At 44.4% G+C, this 13,804-nt stretch overlaps 1 protein-coding gene across 5 annotated transcripts; it reads left to right on the top strand.

Moving 5' to 3' along the window:
• Positions 1-3,692: 3,692 nt before the first annotated feature.
• arpp21 (cAMP-regulated phosphoprotein, 21) lies at positions 3,693-13,349 on the top strand. 5 transcript variants are annotated; one of them, XM_026157038.2, is made up of 21 exons: positions 3,951-4,079; positions 6,949-7,038; positions 7,580-7,745; positions 7,893-8,058; positions 8,154-8,192; positions 8,305-8,370; positions 8,455-8,569; positions 8,757-8,895; positions 9,095-9,232; positions 9,318-9,417; positions 9,521-9,619; positions 9,710-9,747; positions 9,854-9,904; positions 10,149-10,339; positions 10,813-10,944; positions 11,108-11,226; positions 11,365-11,436; positions 11,517-11,678; positions 11,798-11,891; positions 12,618-12,724; positions 12,859-13,349. In XM_026157038.2, the coding sequence occupies exons 4-21, from the start codon at positions 7,897-7,899 to the stop codon at positions 13,015-13,017; spliced, it is 1,983 nt and encodes a 660-aa protein (XP_026012823.2). In that variant the 5' UTR covers positions 3,951-4,079; positions 6,949-7,038; positions 7,580-7,745; positions 7,893-7,896; the 3' UTR covers positions 13,018-13,349. The 5 variants fall into 5 exon arrangements, with proteins under 5 accessions (XP_026012822.2, XP_026012825.2, XP_026012826.2 ...); XM_026157037.2 differs by lacking the exon at positions 6,949-7,038 and having other exon boundaries at positions 3,693-4,079; XM_026157040.2 differs by lacking the exon at positions 6,949-7,038 and having other exon boundaries at positions 3,693-4,079; positions 9,524-9,619.
• The last annotated feature ends 455 nt before the right edge of the window (positions 13,350-13,804 follow it).

Consider the following 13,804-nt stretch of genomic DNA (forward strand, 5'->3'; position numbering starts at 1 on the left):
TTGTAATTTCCTAATGAATTTTCATTCATGAGCTCTACAAATTATCAATCGGTTCACGCAGCACGAAAAATACAGGGTGTTTGACAGGGGAACTCAGGGACTCTTTTTTTGTCCTGGGAAACTAGCAGGCGGGGTCATTCCCCCAGTTCATTATGTTTGCAAAGATGACCTCAGTATCACTAAAACAGACCTGGGCGTGATATAAAGCTAGATGTCATCCACGTAAAAAGATACCTTTTAACTTGCGTATCTTGTGGTGAAACCTTAGAAGGAGATGAGTCAGCCTGAAAGGTCCTCTGTGGTTAGCGCACACTGACATGTTGATAAAGTATACAAGCCTCCTGCAGCTAAGGCCTCTAAGGTCATATCTGCTGTGATGGCCAAACCATTTCATTATAAATACACAAATATAACTAGGGGTTGGTTTTCAGCGGCAGGTTCAGCTCATTTGGACATGTTATATTCATATTTATTGTAATTTGCAGTTGACAAAACAGACATACCTGGGGAAAAGTGCAAAGGTGGTTTTAAAACACTTACACTAAACACAGGTGAACTTTTAAATGCATAAATAATAATGTGAAATGTTTCTTTACTTGTAGTTGCCATAGTTTATCTCATCTACATCATGTTTATTAGGTTTTTCACTCACTTGACATGTCAGGATTGTTATACGTCTAAAAGTGCAACAGTCAGACAAGTTAATGTCACGTGTCTGCAGAATCTCTATTAGATTGAGATCTGGTGACTATGGAGGCCATTTGAGTACAATGAACTCACTGGTTCAAAAAATCAGTTTGAGATGATCTGAGCTTTGTGACATGGTTTGTTAACCTGCTGCAAGCGGCCAACAGACGACGGGTACACTGCGGTCATAAAGGGATGGACAAAGTCTGCAACAATACTCAGGTAGGCTGTGGCATTTAAATTACACTCAGTTGGCACAAAGGGTCCAGGGTGTGCCAAGAAAATATCCTCCACACAATTGTACCACCGCCAGCAGCTTAAACTATTGATGGAAATGGATGGATCAATGCTTTCATGGTGCTTACTGCCAATTCTGACCCTCCCATCTTAATGTTGCAGATGGATACCTCGGTTGTACCAAGTGGTTACTTGGGTTATTTTGACTTCTTGTTGCCTTCCTATCAGCTTGAAGCAGCTCTGACCTCTGATATCAACAAGGCATGTTCACCCTGAGAACTGGATATTTTCCCTTTTTCAGACCATTGTAGAGATGGTTGTGTGAGAAAATCCCAGTAGATGACCAGTTCGAAACTATGAGTTTCTATGATGTGAGTGGCTGATTAGTTTTTTGTGTTAACAAACAGTCTAACAGGTTTAGCTAATTAAGTGGCTAGTTAGTGTAGCTGTCCTCTGTAAAACTCAAGTAATAACCATTTTTTTAAATACACCATTAGTTTTATGAAATGAAGATTTTGTATGAATGGAAACATATGAATTCATCCAGCTGGCTATCATGTTAAAAGGTTAAAACTATCAATAGTTCATGAATAAACCAAATTCACCCCATTTGAACGAATTCAAACATCTGACTGAATCATCCAAGTACGGACACTCACTTTTGATTAAAGTACATGCTCTTGATAATAATTCAAGTATCAGTCTGAATTCACTTTTTTTTCTCGTAACAACCCACTTTTTGACATTTTTACTTGAGTAAATGCCATGAGTAGCACTAATGGTTAGTCCCATGGTTGGGTAAAGGATACTCCAGTCTTTGGCTCCTGAACAGAAAACAAAAAGGAGGCAGCGATTTATTTGCTATTCATCAAGGTAAACTAACCAACGTGTGATATAACAGGCTGTCTAATTATTCTCACACAATAGGCCGTGCACACGCAGCTCTTGTCTCTGTAATTAAATGCTGTTTTGAATGGTCTAACATTGTACCGTGGCAGATTTTTAATTAACTGCACAATTCATAGGCCATATACCGTACGTGTAGAATATTTAAATTGCCCTACATACTGTAAACGCTTGTTATTGCAGGAGCTAAAACATACAGTCTGAATAATATACCACAATTGTTTTAATGCTTGTAATTAATGAAATTATATTTAAATGTAACTGCTAAAAAAAAATCTAAACAGATTGGAAGCTGAAGTGAAAGTGACATTCATACTTTCTTCTTAATAAAGAGCACAAGTAACACAGTTCAAATTTAAAAACAGATCCCCCCCATTCCTCACCTTAACGCCAGTCTCCAAGTGACAGATGAGACGCTACCAGATCTGCTATGCAAATCTGTTCTGTACTCATGCTTGGAGATGTTGGGTCATTTATTAAGAAATCATTTGCCAGTGTGAACTTCCTTTCAGTGCATATCCAGTACGTATTTAGAGTCTGCAGTTAAAATGTTCTCTTAAACTGGACCCATTATGCTCATTTCCAGCCCCACATTTGTATCAGTAGACCCCAGTATGGTAGCTTTGCATTATTCATAGTAGTCCTTATTCATCTTATACTGGGCCTCAGTTAATCCTCTGTATGAACCAAGATGTCTTACCTCTATTTTCTGTTTGCCCAGGCCAACTTTCTTCCAATTGGCTGTCAGTTGCAAACAGAAGGTCTAAATGATCATCTATGAATTTCCTCTTTCTTTAAAAAATACTTTCCCCTACAGATTCAAGAGCAGAAAAAAACTGCCTAAAATTGAGTTTTTAGGGTTGTTGTGTATGTACATAGATGTTTAATACGAGCACCCATAACTGTAACAGCGTGCAGAGTGCAATTGCTTTATTTTAATTACAGCACTGTATGTTCTTTATATTTTGGTTTCAAAAAGCCAGACTTTCTTGTATTTTTTTAAACTGGTCTTGAGAAATAGTTCTGCAGGATTTCTTAAGGTCTCCCAGAGTTTTTCATTGGACATTTGCTGATTTTTTACGCAAACTGAGTCCAGGGCTTCTACCTGACCATTTTCAAACATTTTTTTCCTTGTTTATTAAGCTACCTAATGCTGAACCATGAATCAGAAGCCGTGTTGTGTTTACACATGACAGAAAGCTTAGCAAAGACCAACCTTAAAATCAAATCTTTAGGCACTATGTCACAAATCACAAATCAAATCCAGTGCCTGGACTGGATTGGACTGGACTGTGCCTGCAGTGTGGGATCATCTTGATAGAGAACAGAACAAAAGGCAGCAAACATCCAAAGAAGATCTTTGAATGTCCTTTAAGAAGCCTGGAGAACTATTTCTGATGACTACTTAAAGAAATTACAAGAAAGCTGCTTAAGTGAGTTTAGCGTGTGTTGAAAAGGAAAGATGGTCACACCAAATATTGCATTTCAAGCTTGTTAGAACTGTACAAACTCTGTTTGGTTTATATAATGTATTTACATGTATATTTGCATATTTCAGTAAGTTCCTGCACCTGTTTCCAATTTCCCTGGCAAAATAAAAAGAAATGAGGAGTGTCTCAAAAGTTTTGCACAGTAATGGCTATTATTTGGAAATGTACTATTAGCATAATATTATTAAGACTACACGAGCTTTAATGGAAGTAAGTTATCTTAACTATAAATAAATTATATGAAAAGCACAATCTCTTTTTTTCCTTGCTGTGATGGAGCAGCTTGGCCCAAAACGCTGGCTAATACTCAACCAAAGTAGGCTACATGAGGTAACAGGGTACATGAGGCATATTTTTAGCTCCGATAGAAGAGAATTCAAGTGTAGTTAGTGATTATTGCGGTAGTTGTAAAGGAGGCTGAGCCGAGTTGAAAAGAGAAACAGCCTCTCCTGCAGCGAGGGAGACGCAGGGACCGAGATGGAGATGAGTGGGCTGCTGGAGGGCCGGCTCTCGTGCATTCCTTGCGCGTGTGTGTGGGCGCGTGGCTCAGGGTTCAGAGCTGTCGGCCCTCCTCTCTCTCTCTCTCTCTCCCTCCCTTCATCCCTCCCTGCTCCTCTGCTCCGACAGAGATAGGCAAAAGGCGGAGGAGGAGCAACGGAGCTCACAATCAGCAGAGGCAGGGTGTACGGCGGACCGTCGGTTTGTAAGCTGCTCCGGCAGAAGCACCGCGGAGGGAGTGAAGACATCAGCCTGCTCACGGTAAGCTAACTGACGCCGTCACCGCGGCAACAATTGTACTTCTCCGCGGTTAGCTCGATTAACGGTCACTCCGCCGGCAGACAGTGACGCTCCCCTCTCTCTTTTGATGCTATTATGTCACCTCCGTTTCCTCTTTGTATCACTTACTTAAAAAAAAAAAAATCACACCGACTCATCTACTTGGGTTGAACATTGTTTTGTAATTTGGCTCTCCTTTTTGACAGCGGCTAACACCGGTAATCTGACAAGCTAACTGCGCCCCGGGGCGCACCTATCAGCCGCATTTCCCCCTGTAGCGACAGGGGGAAATGTTAGCGACACCGCGGATTGATAACCGCCGATAAAAGCCTCTTATTGTCAACTCAATATGTGTATTATTACTTTAGTAAAGAGGTCCGTTATGCTCTAACAAAGGAATATCCGCCACTTTATTAATATTTCTTATTTCCTCGTGTGTGTTTTTAAGTGTACAAATGTTAGTTTAAGTTGCCCCTCCTCTATAACATCCACATTATTCCTCCTGCTTTACATCCGCCATCCTTCCGATTCACGCTGACAGCACGGTGAAGTCCCGGAGCAGGAGGTCCACTCCCTGCCCCTGGTGTAAAAATAGCCCCGGTGTGTCAGCTTAATGCGACACACGCTCCCACCGGCTTTCTAGCTTCCAGGACCGAGAGAGAGAGAGAGCGAGCCGCAACCCGAAAGTAGACCGCACATGCCCTATCAAACACCGGCCCGTCCCGCTATATGGGTCAACAGGATGCTTCGAAGTTGTGCATGAAGATGCCACCTGTTTCTTGCAGCCTACTTTTTTTTTAATGTGTGTGTGTGTTTGTTTTAACCCTCTATCGCCAGCCCTTTCCTCCCTGATGAGCTGCATGTATGTGTGTTTGTATCTGCATGTATGCACAGTAGGTGTTTTCCTCGCCTTTCCTTCGACTTCAGCTGCAGACCAGTGCAGCTGTCGTACCCGCAAGATACTTAAGTGATAAGACTGCTGTGGCCGCCCAGGTGCTGTAACCTAAATCTCACATGTGTAGCCTAGTTTCCTATACATCTCTCACTGTCTTAAAGTGGAGGGTGCAGCAGCAAGGAGATGAAGTAAAAACCTGCAAGCAAGCTGGAATGAATATATACTGTATGTCTAAACAAAAAAAAGAGGCACCTTTATATTATGCAAGAGGGGGAACAAAAACAGCCCAATTAGGAGCTTGTGGGGGCAGAGGCTGTACACATTATGGATGAACAAAGCGGCGAGTTTGCCTCGAAATTTCTCAGTTATTGTTTTAACACCAGAGAGACTTGCTCTCTCATTTTCAGTCTGTCACTGAGCCATTTCCTAATGAGCTCCCGGGCTGAGGGAGAAAACATATGAAATCTTGTTTTAGATTCAGCTGCAGCCTTTAGAGACAAAACACAAGCAGCAGCAGCAGCTCCTGTGGCCAGAGGCAGCGAGGGTTTTTATTTTTTATTTTATTTTTTGTAGGTTTTCTTGAGATGGAGAGATGCGAATGAATTCCTCGGAGGTGGTAAAATGTAAAGATAAATGTCTACAAGTGTAAAGAGCACACAAGCAATGATGTGGATCTCTGTGTTAAACGATGCATGGTAATTATAGCCCTGCTATTCAAAGGCAGATTTCTTTTCTCTCTTTCTCTCTTTCTCTTCATTGGCCTTAATTACAAACATGGCTGCGGCAGGCTTGAGGACTTAATATAACCCGCTTTAGCTGACAGTGGCCATCTAAAGTAGTTTCTGGACATTTTCCCCCTGGTCCGCCTGTGTCTCAGTGTGTATAAGCCAGGCAGCTTTTGGCTGGAGAAGAAAGGTGTCCTGGTGAGTAAGTGGCTCCGAGGTTGGAGGCTTCGGGGAGAGCAGCAGATGGATGATGATGTAGCGGGTACTGGCGCTCCCTGCCTCCCGCTGCCATCCGTCACACGCTAATGATCGTGTCACACCTTCTCCCCGGGCGGCCGGCCACTTTCTGCAGTGCTCAGCGCAAAAAACCTGGTAGCTCCACTCAAATCCTCTCTTCACGGCCGTCGGCTGAAAAGCCCGGAGACAGACTGCACGGCGAGCCTCTCCCTCGTTAATTCTTCACTCTTCTCGCTCTCTCTCCATCGCCTCCCGTCACCCCTCTTCACCTTTAAAGTCTCCACAGACTGCTTCCTCATCTCTCTTCATCCCCTGCTTCCCGCACCTTCCATTCGTCTTGTTTTCCTTGTGCATATCCTTCCCCAGTCCCGCTCCGTCTTTCCATTTCTCCTCTCAACGGTTGAGGTATAACGCAGCTCAACAGCAGCTTGCTCCCTCTCATTTAATACTCAGTTTGTCTTTGATTGTATGTCGTTTACTGCTCGCCGCCCCTCCCCTCTCCGAGGTGCAAGGTCAGGGTCGGCCTCAGGCAGCGCTCATGAAACTGGTCTGTTTTGGTTGAAGGACAGTTCAGCAGCAACTGGCCAACATCACGCTGGGGAGTCTCTGAAATGATGTCCGTTTGAGAGTGTGTGTGTGTCTCTGAAGTGCTTCTTCTTTCTTAGGATCACAACGCCAAGACAGAGAAGCGGCTTTTTTCCAGCTTTGTGTTAAGACATCAAAACTAATATCAGCAGATGGTCATATCAGTATGTTTGGAACTATAATCAATACTACACATCAGTACATTATGATTCACCTTCTTTAAGTAGTACGTAAAATGTTAGACCAACACACACGTTTAGTCTCCTGTGTGCCATACTGAGAATAATTCCTTTTCTTTTGCTGTCATGTACAGTGTTTCATTTCACTGGAGCATAAACACCACTTTGGTTGCACATGGACTGACAGATGATTTTTCTCTTCTCTTCTTTTTTTTTTTTGAACAAAAAAGGCTGCCATCATCTCCAGTCGGGTGTTAAATAAGCACGCTGTGGGACTCTGCATCCTCTGAGCTCGTTATTCTGTCCCGGGTGTTACAGGAGTAAGTGTCCCCTTGAGCTGTGTCTTACAGCAGAATTCGGCCCTGTTGGGAAATGATGGAGGAATGCCACTGCCTCGTGCCCGTCTGTCTATCTCTTTGGTCTCAGCTATGTTCTCACCACTGGGATCAGAGACTCAGCTTGGTATTCTAGGAATATCAGAGCGGGCCAGATCGGGTGATACTCTCCACAGCTGCTGCTTCTAAGAAAAGCTCGCAGACATGCTCGAACGCAGACACGCGCACACACGTAAATACACACAGCAAATGCAGCATCCGAGCACTGGGCTGCGCGTTACCGTCACCGATACACGAGCGTGTTTACTGTAAAACGCTCGCTGGTGTTAGGCAGTGATTAACTGTGACGCCAGGAGAACATTTTGGAAGCAGAGACACACAAGCTCAGCTACTTGATCATCTTGATGTCATTTCCAGCAGCTTTATGCTCCGAGTGTGTTCGTCAAATGTGTAGTGCAGTTTCTGCTGTTAAATGACCACTAACAGTTTTTTTCTCCTCCCCTCCTGTGTTATTTGAACTCTTCAGGCTATTTCCCCCTCTCCAGTAAAGTGCCGGCAGAGAGAGAGAAGAACAGTAGAGGAGGCGAGCAGAGGCGGAGACGATAATTGTGTTTCTGGCTGCCCTGTGGGAACATGGGATATATGACCTCATCATTCACCTGTGAGGCTCAACAGTAAACAACTCCACATAGGTAGAAAAAATGTGCCCCCACACACACAGAAACAGAGACTCATGCAAATGCAGGCAAAATATCTTTAAATAGCAGTAAAATATACAAATGCAGACACCCACTTGGTAAACAGGCTCAGAGTGGAAGTTGTTTTTTTTTCTGTTTTAGAAGGATGACTGAAGCAGTTGTAGCAAGTACAGATGTCCTCCTAAAGCCCTCCGTTGTCACGTCATGTGACGTCGTCAGCTGCCCCTCCCCTACGTCATGCTTGCCCCCGTGCAATCAGAAGGAGGGCGTGGAGTGTCAGAGTGACTTTAAGAAGCTCGAGCAGCAGGTAAGCAACACTAAGCGTGGATCCACTGAAAATTATGCGTTCCCTCCACCGATGCCCGTTCACGCTGTTATAATAAATTGTATCCTTACTTGCAGAAACAGTGCAGCCAGGTTCAACCAAAGAAAAAAGTCAAGGTAAGCTAAAATAATTCTGCCTCACATTATTCATTCTTTCTAAAATATTGATTGCATTGGACTCTATGAATTCATAATATTGCTTGTGTGTGTGTGTCTGTGTGTGTTTCAGGCTAGACCAAAGTTAGTGCGTGCTGAAGCTGTCTGTGAGGACTGCCCACCATTTGAAGAAACCGAGGTAACACACGTACACACATAATCATCCACCTTCTCCTCATCACCATCACCACCACACTCAACTTATTCTTTCTTTCTTTTTCAGGCACCTCCAGACGCAAACATCTCATCGAGCTGCCATGACAACAGGAGAACTTCCTGTAAAGAGGAAGAGCAGGAGAAGAGCAGCACAGATCCAAAGAAACCTTCACTGTCCAAAGGTATGTGTGTGTTTTCTGAAATATCTCATAAAAGAAAGAAAAGAAGGAAGCAAATAAAATGTAATAAAATTGGACTCTGTGCCGCTATTTACATGTGGCTCTCCTGGGGTGTTTAATATTGCGGTGTAATTTCGGATTGTGTTTGTTGTCTTATAACACATCCTGCCTGTGCCCGTGTCGCTCTCAGAGTCCAGTGTGGAGTACACCGACTCCACCGGCATAGACCTGCACCAGTTTATCGTCGACACCCTCAACAGCAACCCCAGGGACCGCATGATGCTGCTTAAACTGGAGCAGGAGATGATTGACTTCATCACCAGCAATAGGTGTGTGTGTGTCTGTGAAAGGACACCTTCACTGAGCTTTTAAAAAAAACAACTCACGTTTTAAAGATTAGGTGAATATGTTATGATAGCGCTGGAGTGTTAAAGTCTATTCTTTTCTCTTTCACTTTCACCTTCCCACTCGCTTTCCCTCTTCCTCTGTTATTCCCGTATCTCTCCTTTTGTTTTTCCCCTCTCTCAGTCCCTTTAAAAAATTCCCTCACATGTCATCCTACCACCGCATGCTGGTCCATCGGGTGGCGGCCTACTTTGGCATGGAGCACAATGTAGACCAGACAGGCAAATCTGTCATCATCAACCGGACCAGCAGCACACGCATGTAAGCAAGTACAATGTGCATTTCTCCCGTAGTGCGCTACTTTTCAGTGCAAACTTAACAGCAGTCCTAACTTCTTTTGTCAAAGACCCGAGGAGCGTTTTGTGGACAAGGTGCATAAGGACAAGACAGAGGAGATCCAGCAGTGGAAAATAATCCTAAAGAGAGACAACAGCTCAGATGACCAGGTCTGTCTGACCTCCTATATTGCAGCTCATTTGGGAAATTTCCATCCTAAGTGACTTTGATCCCATTGATGATTTCACCTGGCCTCTCTTTGCTTCCTCACAGCAGAGACGTCTCCACCCTTTCCAAGAGAGGCAAAGCAAGTCGGTGGAGGAGAGAGAGGAGGAGTACCAAAGAGCACGGGAGCGCATTTTCAACAAAGAGGTGAGAGAAAGAGAGCAAGGAGGACAAAACCGACACAGCGGCACGGGCACAGAAAGGATTTTCACTAATTTCTCTGCCATACTTTTACAGCCGTTCTGCACCCCAGAGAGCGCCCATGCAGAAACCAGGTAACCTTGCCTGCAGTGCAATTTTTCCATTTCAGCCTTTCAGCTTTTATATTTAGATGAGAACATTTATATATGTCTGTGTGTATGTGTGTGTGTGTGTGTGCAGGCATGTGGACGAGTACTATCCAGATGCTGAGGCCCGGAGGAAACTCTTCAGGTAGAGCTTCGTCGGCACAGATGCACAGTCATTTATCATCTTAATTTGGTCAGCCTGGCTGGCACACAGCTTTTCAGCAGAAACAGGAATAAGACCCAGATTTTATTTTCATGAGTTTGTGGGAATCAGGGTTTAGGAATCTTGGCACAAACGAAAGGTTTTAGAGATCATTTCAGTGGCTTTTTAATGGTGCACCTCTCATGGGGTAATAAGACGGTAGGATAATTCTGGATGTGCCTCACAGGGGGAGCCGTGACAGCTCAGGCTCCAGCTGGACAGGCAGCAGCAGGCAGAGCAGCACAGAGACTGACTGTCGCTATAGCAACGACCCCCGACCTTGGAGCAGCACAGAGTCAGATTCCTCCTACCAATGGACAAGTGCCGCCCAGAAGACCCGCCAACCTGCTAACAACGTCTGGGACGCACGAGGTGCAGGTGCGTCTTTTTTTTTTTTTTTTTTTGTACTTCGTCTCAGCGTAACATTTAATGACTTTGTGACACTTCCTGTGTCACACGTTCAAGGTGTAAATTCACTCATCAAAGGCTGAGACGTGTCGGTTCATCCGCACCTGAGCGCTCGCGTTTGCATGCGCAGACATCGGCGCCATTGCCGCACTTGGGAAAAATCACTGTTTATAAATTAGTGGTTGCATCTAATTAGCGAAAAGCGGTGGAAGTTGTGGTGTGAACATTTTTAACTCCATGAGCGCTCGCACACCATAGCTGTAAATTTTCACACAACACCTCCAGCCTTCTTCACATCTTCAGGAAGAACAAAACGTCACTGAGACTGCGCCGAGGGGCCGCGCGCTATGTCTGTAGCACAGACAGGTGGGGTGTGGAAATGTGGTATCTGTTAAGTGGTGTTATAATAAAACTCCCTCCTCTCTTCTTTCGAACGCTCCCAGGCTCCATCTCTCTGTACAGACTGCCATCCACTTGTCCTCACTCGTCTCCTCCCATCATGGAGGAGCAGGCACCCAGCTACATTATTGAGAATGGGATCCCGCCGGGAAGCATTTTAGTGAACCCACATACTGGTAATTGACACGAACGGAGGCTCACACACACACACGCACACGCACACACACACACACACACACACACACACACACACACACACACACACACACACACACACACACACAGATATTATTTTAAAGAAGACAAGCACATTTTCATACCCAACCTTTGACCTCTCAGGGCAGCCTTTCCTCAACCCTGATGGAACCCCGGTTGTGTACAACCCTCCAGAGAATCAACAGCCAATCAGGAGCCAAACTCAGCTGCAGGGCTCCCCCCCTCAGCAGCCGCAGCAGCAGGTATCACACATACACACACAAACATGCACACACGCACAGCAAGATGTGCTTTACATGCAAGATACGGTCTAGCTGACACTCAAGCACATGCCACTGTTTGTGCCTTTATCTCTGTCTCCATATGTGTGTCTCTCTCAGGTGCTTCAGTACTCTGTCTCTTACACAGCTCCGCAGATGTTACCTGTCACCCCCCCACAGCCATACTCTACAGTATGTATCGCAGCGCGGCACCTCCACTGCTGTGCGTTTGAAGTATTGTGCGCATTGACCTCCTTTCTTTTGACCTACAGATTGAAGAGCTCTCCTCACAGTTTGCTCATGTGAGCTGTCAGTCAGTGGGTGAAGCCCCACCCCTCTACCCTTCCAGTCAGGGTTACATCTATGCAGCACCTCCCCTTCATCCTCCTCCCCCTCCTCCCAACCCTGCCAACTACTGCCAGCCCTCACCTCAGGTAAGGATACACCAGCGCTTTATATCTCAGGTCTCTTCTTAGTTAAATACGGACATTTTAAAGGAATAATTGCAGACAATCATACACTGAATAAAGCTACTCTTATAAATGTCCTATAGGTGCCTGTGTATTATTACCCTACCTCAGCTCAGCATGGATGCAGGCCTGCCTCACCCACTCAGCAAGTCCACAGCCAAGCTGTTCAGCCAACAGGTACATTCTTCCTGTGTGCGTGTGAGTGAGAGAGAGAGAGAAAACAAGCTGTGGCAGTAGAGGAGGGGGCCGTTACACTGTCAGAGATGTAGTCTGAGGGTCTCACAGTGAACCGGTCTCTTTTCCTGCTGCTTCTATTCATCACAGTGACAAAGAGCGAGAAGACACAATTCAGTCCCGTCATCTGCGGCAATTTACGAAATAAATTATTGTATAAAGTTGGCAGGAAATTTAAATGACTCCATCAGCCAGACTGAGTGAAGGATGGAGAACATGCAAGTGTAATTTCCCAAGCAGCACCAAGTGAAATAACCTGCATCCCACCAAATTTACCACAGATAAAACTGAGGAACAAATTATATATTATTTTTAATTTGCTCTTCTCAAAAAGAGAAAACAAAATAATGAATGAGTGTCAAATAGAGGATATAGCTCCACTCACTATAATAAAACTCTTGTTTTCCATGAAAGTCATATTCAATCAGCTTAATTTCTTTATAATGACCACATTCTGAGAACCACTGATCTACACATTCAAGACTAATTATGTTCTATGTGTATTTTTATGGTTTCTTAAAGCAGTATTGAAGCCTCAAACCAGATCTTGCATCTCCTCTGATGTGTTCTTAAATATTTATAATGGTCTTATATGGTTAATTTCTTTCATTAATCCCAGTATCATATAATTAATAATGTTCTTTTTTATATATGTGTGTGTGTCTCTAGGAGGTTATGCCCCTGCTGTGAGGGTGCAGCAGTCTTCCCACACCCAGCCCCAGGCTGTTCTGGGCACCTACTCACCGGTTGCCTCCCATCAGTGTAGCATGGTTCAGGTAAACACCAGAAAGGTCTCATTGGGCATCAGTCTGAAGCTGCTTGAGCCCAGAGAAGAAACCCTCTCACTAAATGCTTCTTGTAGCTGTTCCCAGCACCAACTTTGCTTCTTTCTCTCCCTGTCTCTCTGCAGGGAAGCGTTCCGGTGTCGTTTCCCCAAAGTAAAGCTGTGACCGGGGTAGGTGGGGAGACTGGTTACTGCTGCGTGGTGCCCCAGCCCTCCCACCTCAGCGGCTGCCAACCTTCTACCTGCGCTAACCTCAGCACGCCTGCCTGGAGTGCACAGTACTGATCGAGCACTGATACATTAGTCAATGCGTGAACTCGCTCGCACGCACACATGGTTAACACATAAACATCTTTTTTCACACAACCTCCTGCCCCCCTTTCCTGCTAATGCCCCCTGGATATGCTGTATGCACACATGCACTCACAGAGATAAATGTTCCACTGTACCAAAGCTTAAAAGTATATATAAGAGCTGCTGTATTGAATGCATAATTTATATACACAAATGGAGTTTTATATTGATATTAAATTATATATATTGTGTTTTAAGCAAATGCACTGTGTGAAGAGAATAAAGTGCTGTGGCTGGACTGATGAGGTCACATTTCTATATCATCCTGACTCTGTTTCCTCTGAACTCGATGATGATGATGATGATGATGGTCATGATGATGATCATGCTAATGGCATTAGATGGAGCTGAGATGAGACAAGACACCAGGAAATAAAGCTCAGTGTAGGAGGACAGCCAAACGTACCACACACCCAGACATAAACAGTCTTGATCAGTGCGCTGTGGAAAAGTCCAGAGTTTAGAAATAAGAGACTGATGGCAAGCAAGTAAAGGATTTACATAAAGCATATTGATTGGTATGATCAATCAGGATATTGGCTTTTAGATCAAAAGGGCATTGGTGTTACTAGGAGACTAAAATGATCATGCAGTAAAAGAAGAGCAGCTTACAATGCACAAATTATACCATTTTTCACACTATTAAGCAAATGAAGGATCCCCAATGTAAGACTTAGGCGCCCCCTCCTGTTTAAATACCCTCATTACACATCTTCAA

Source organism: Astatotilapia calliptera, chromosome 22, assembly GCF_964374335.1.
Source record: "Astatotilapia calliptera chromosome 22, fAstCal68.1, whole genome shotgun sequence".
Lineage (NCBI taxonomy): Eukaryota > Metazoa > Chordata > Actinopteri > Cichliformes > Cichlidae > Astatotilapia > Astatotilapia calliptera.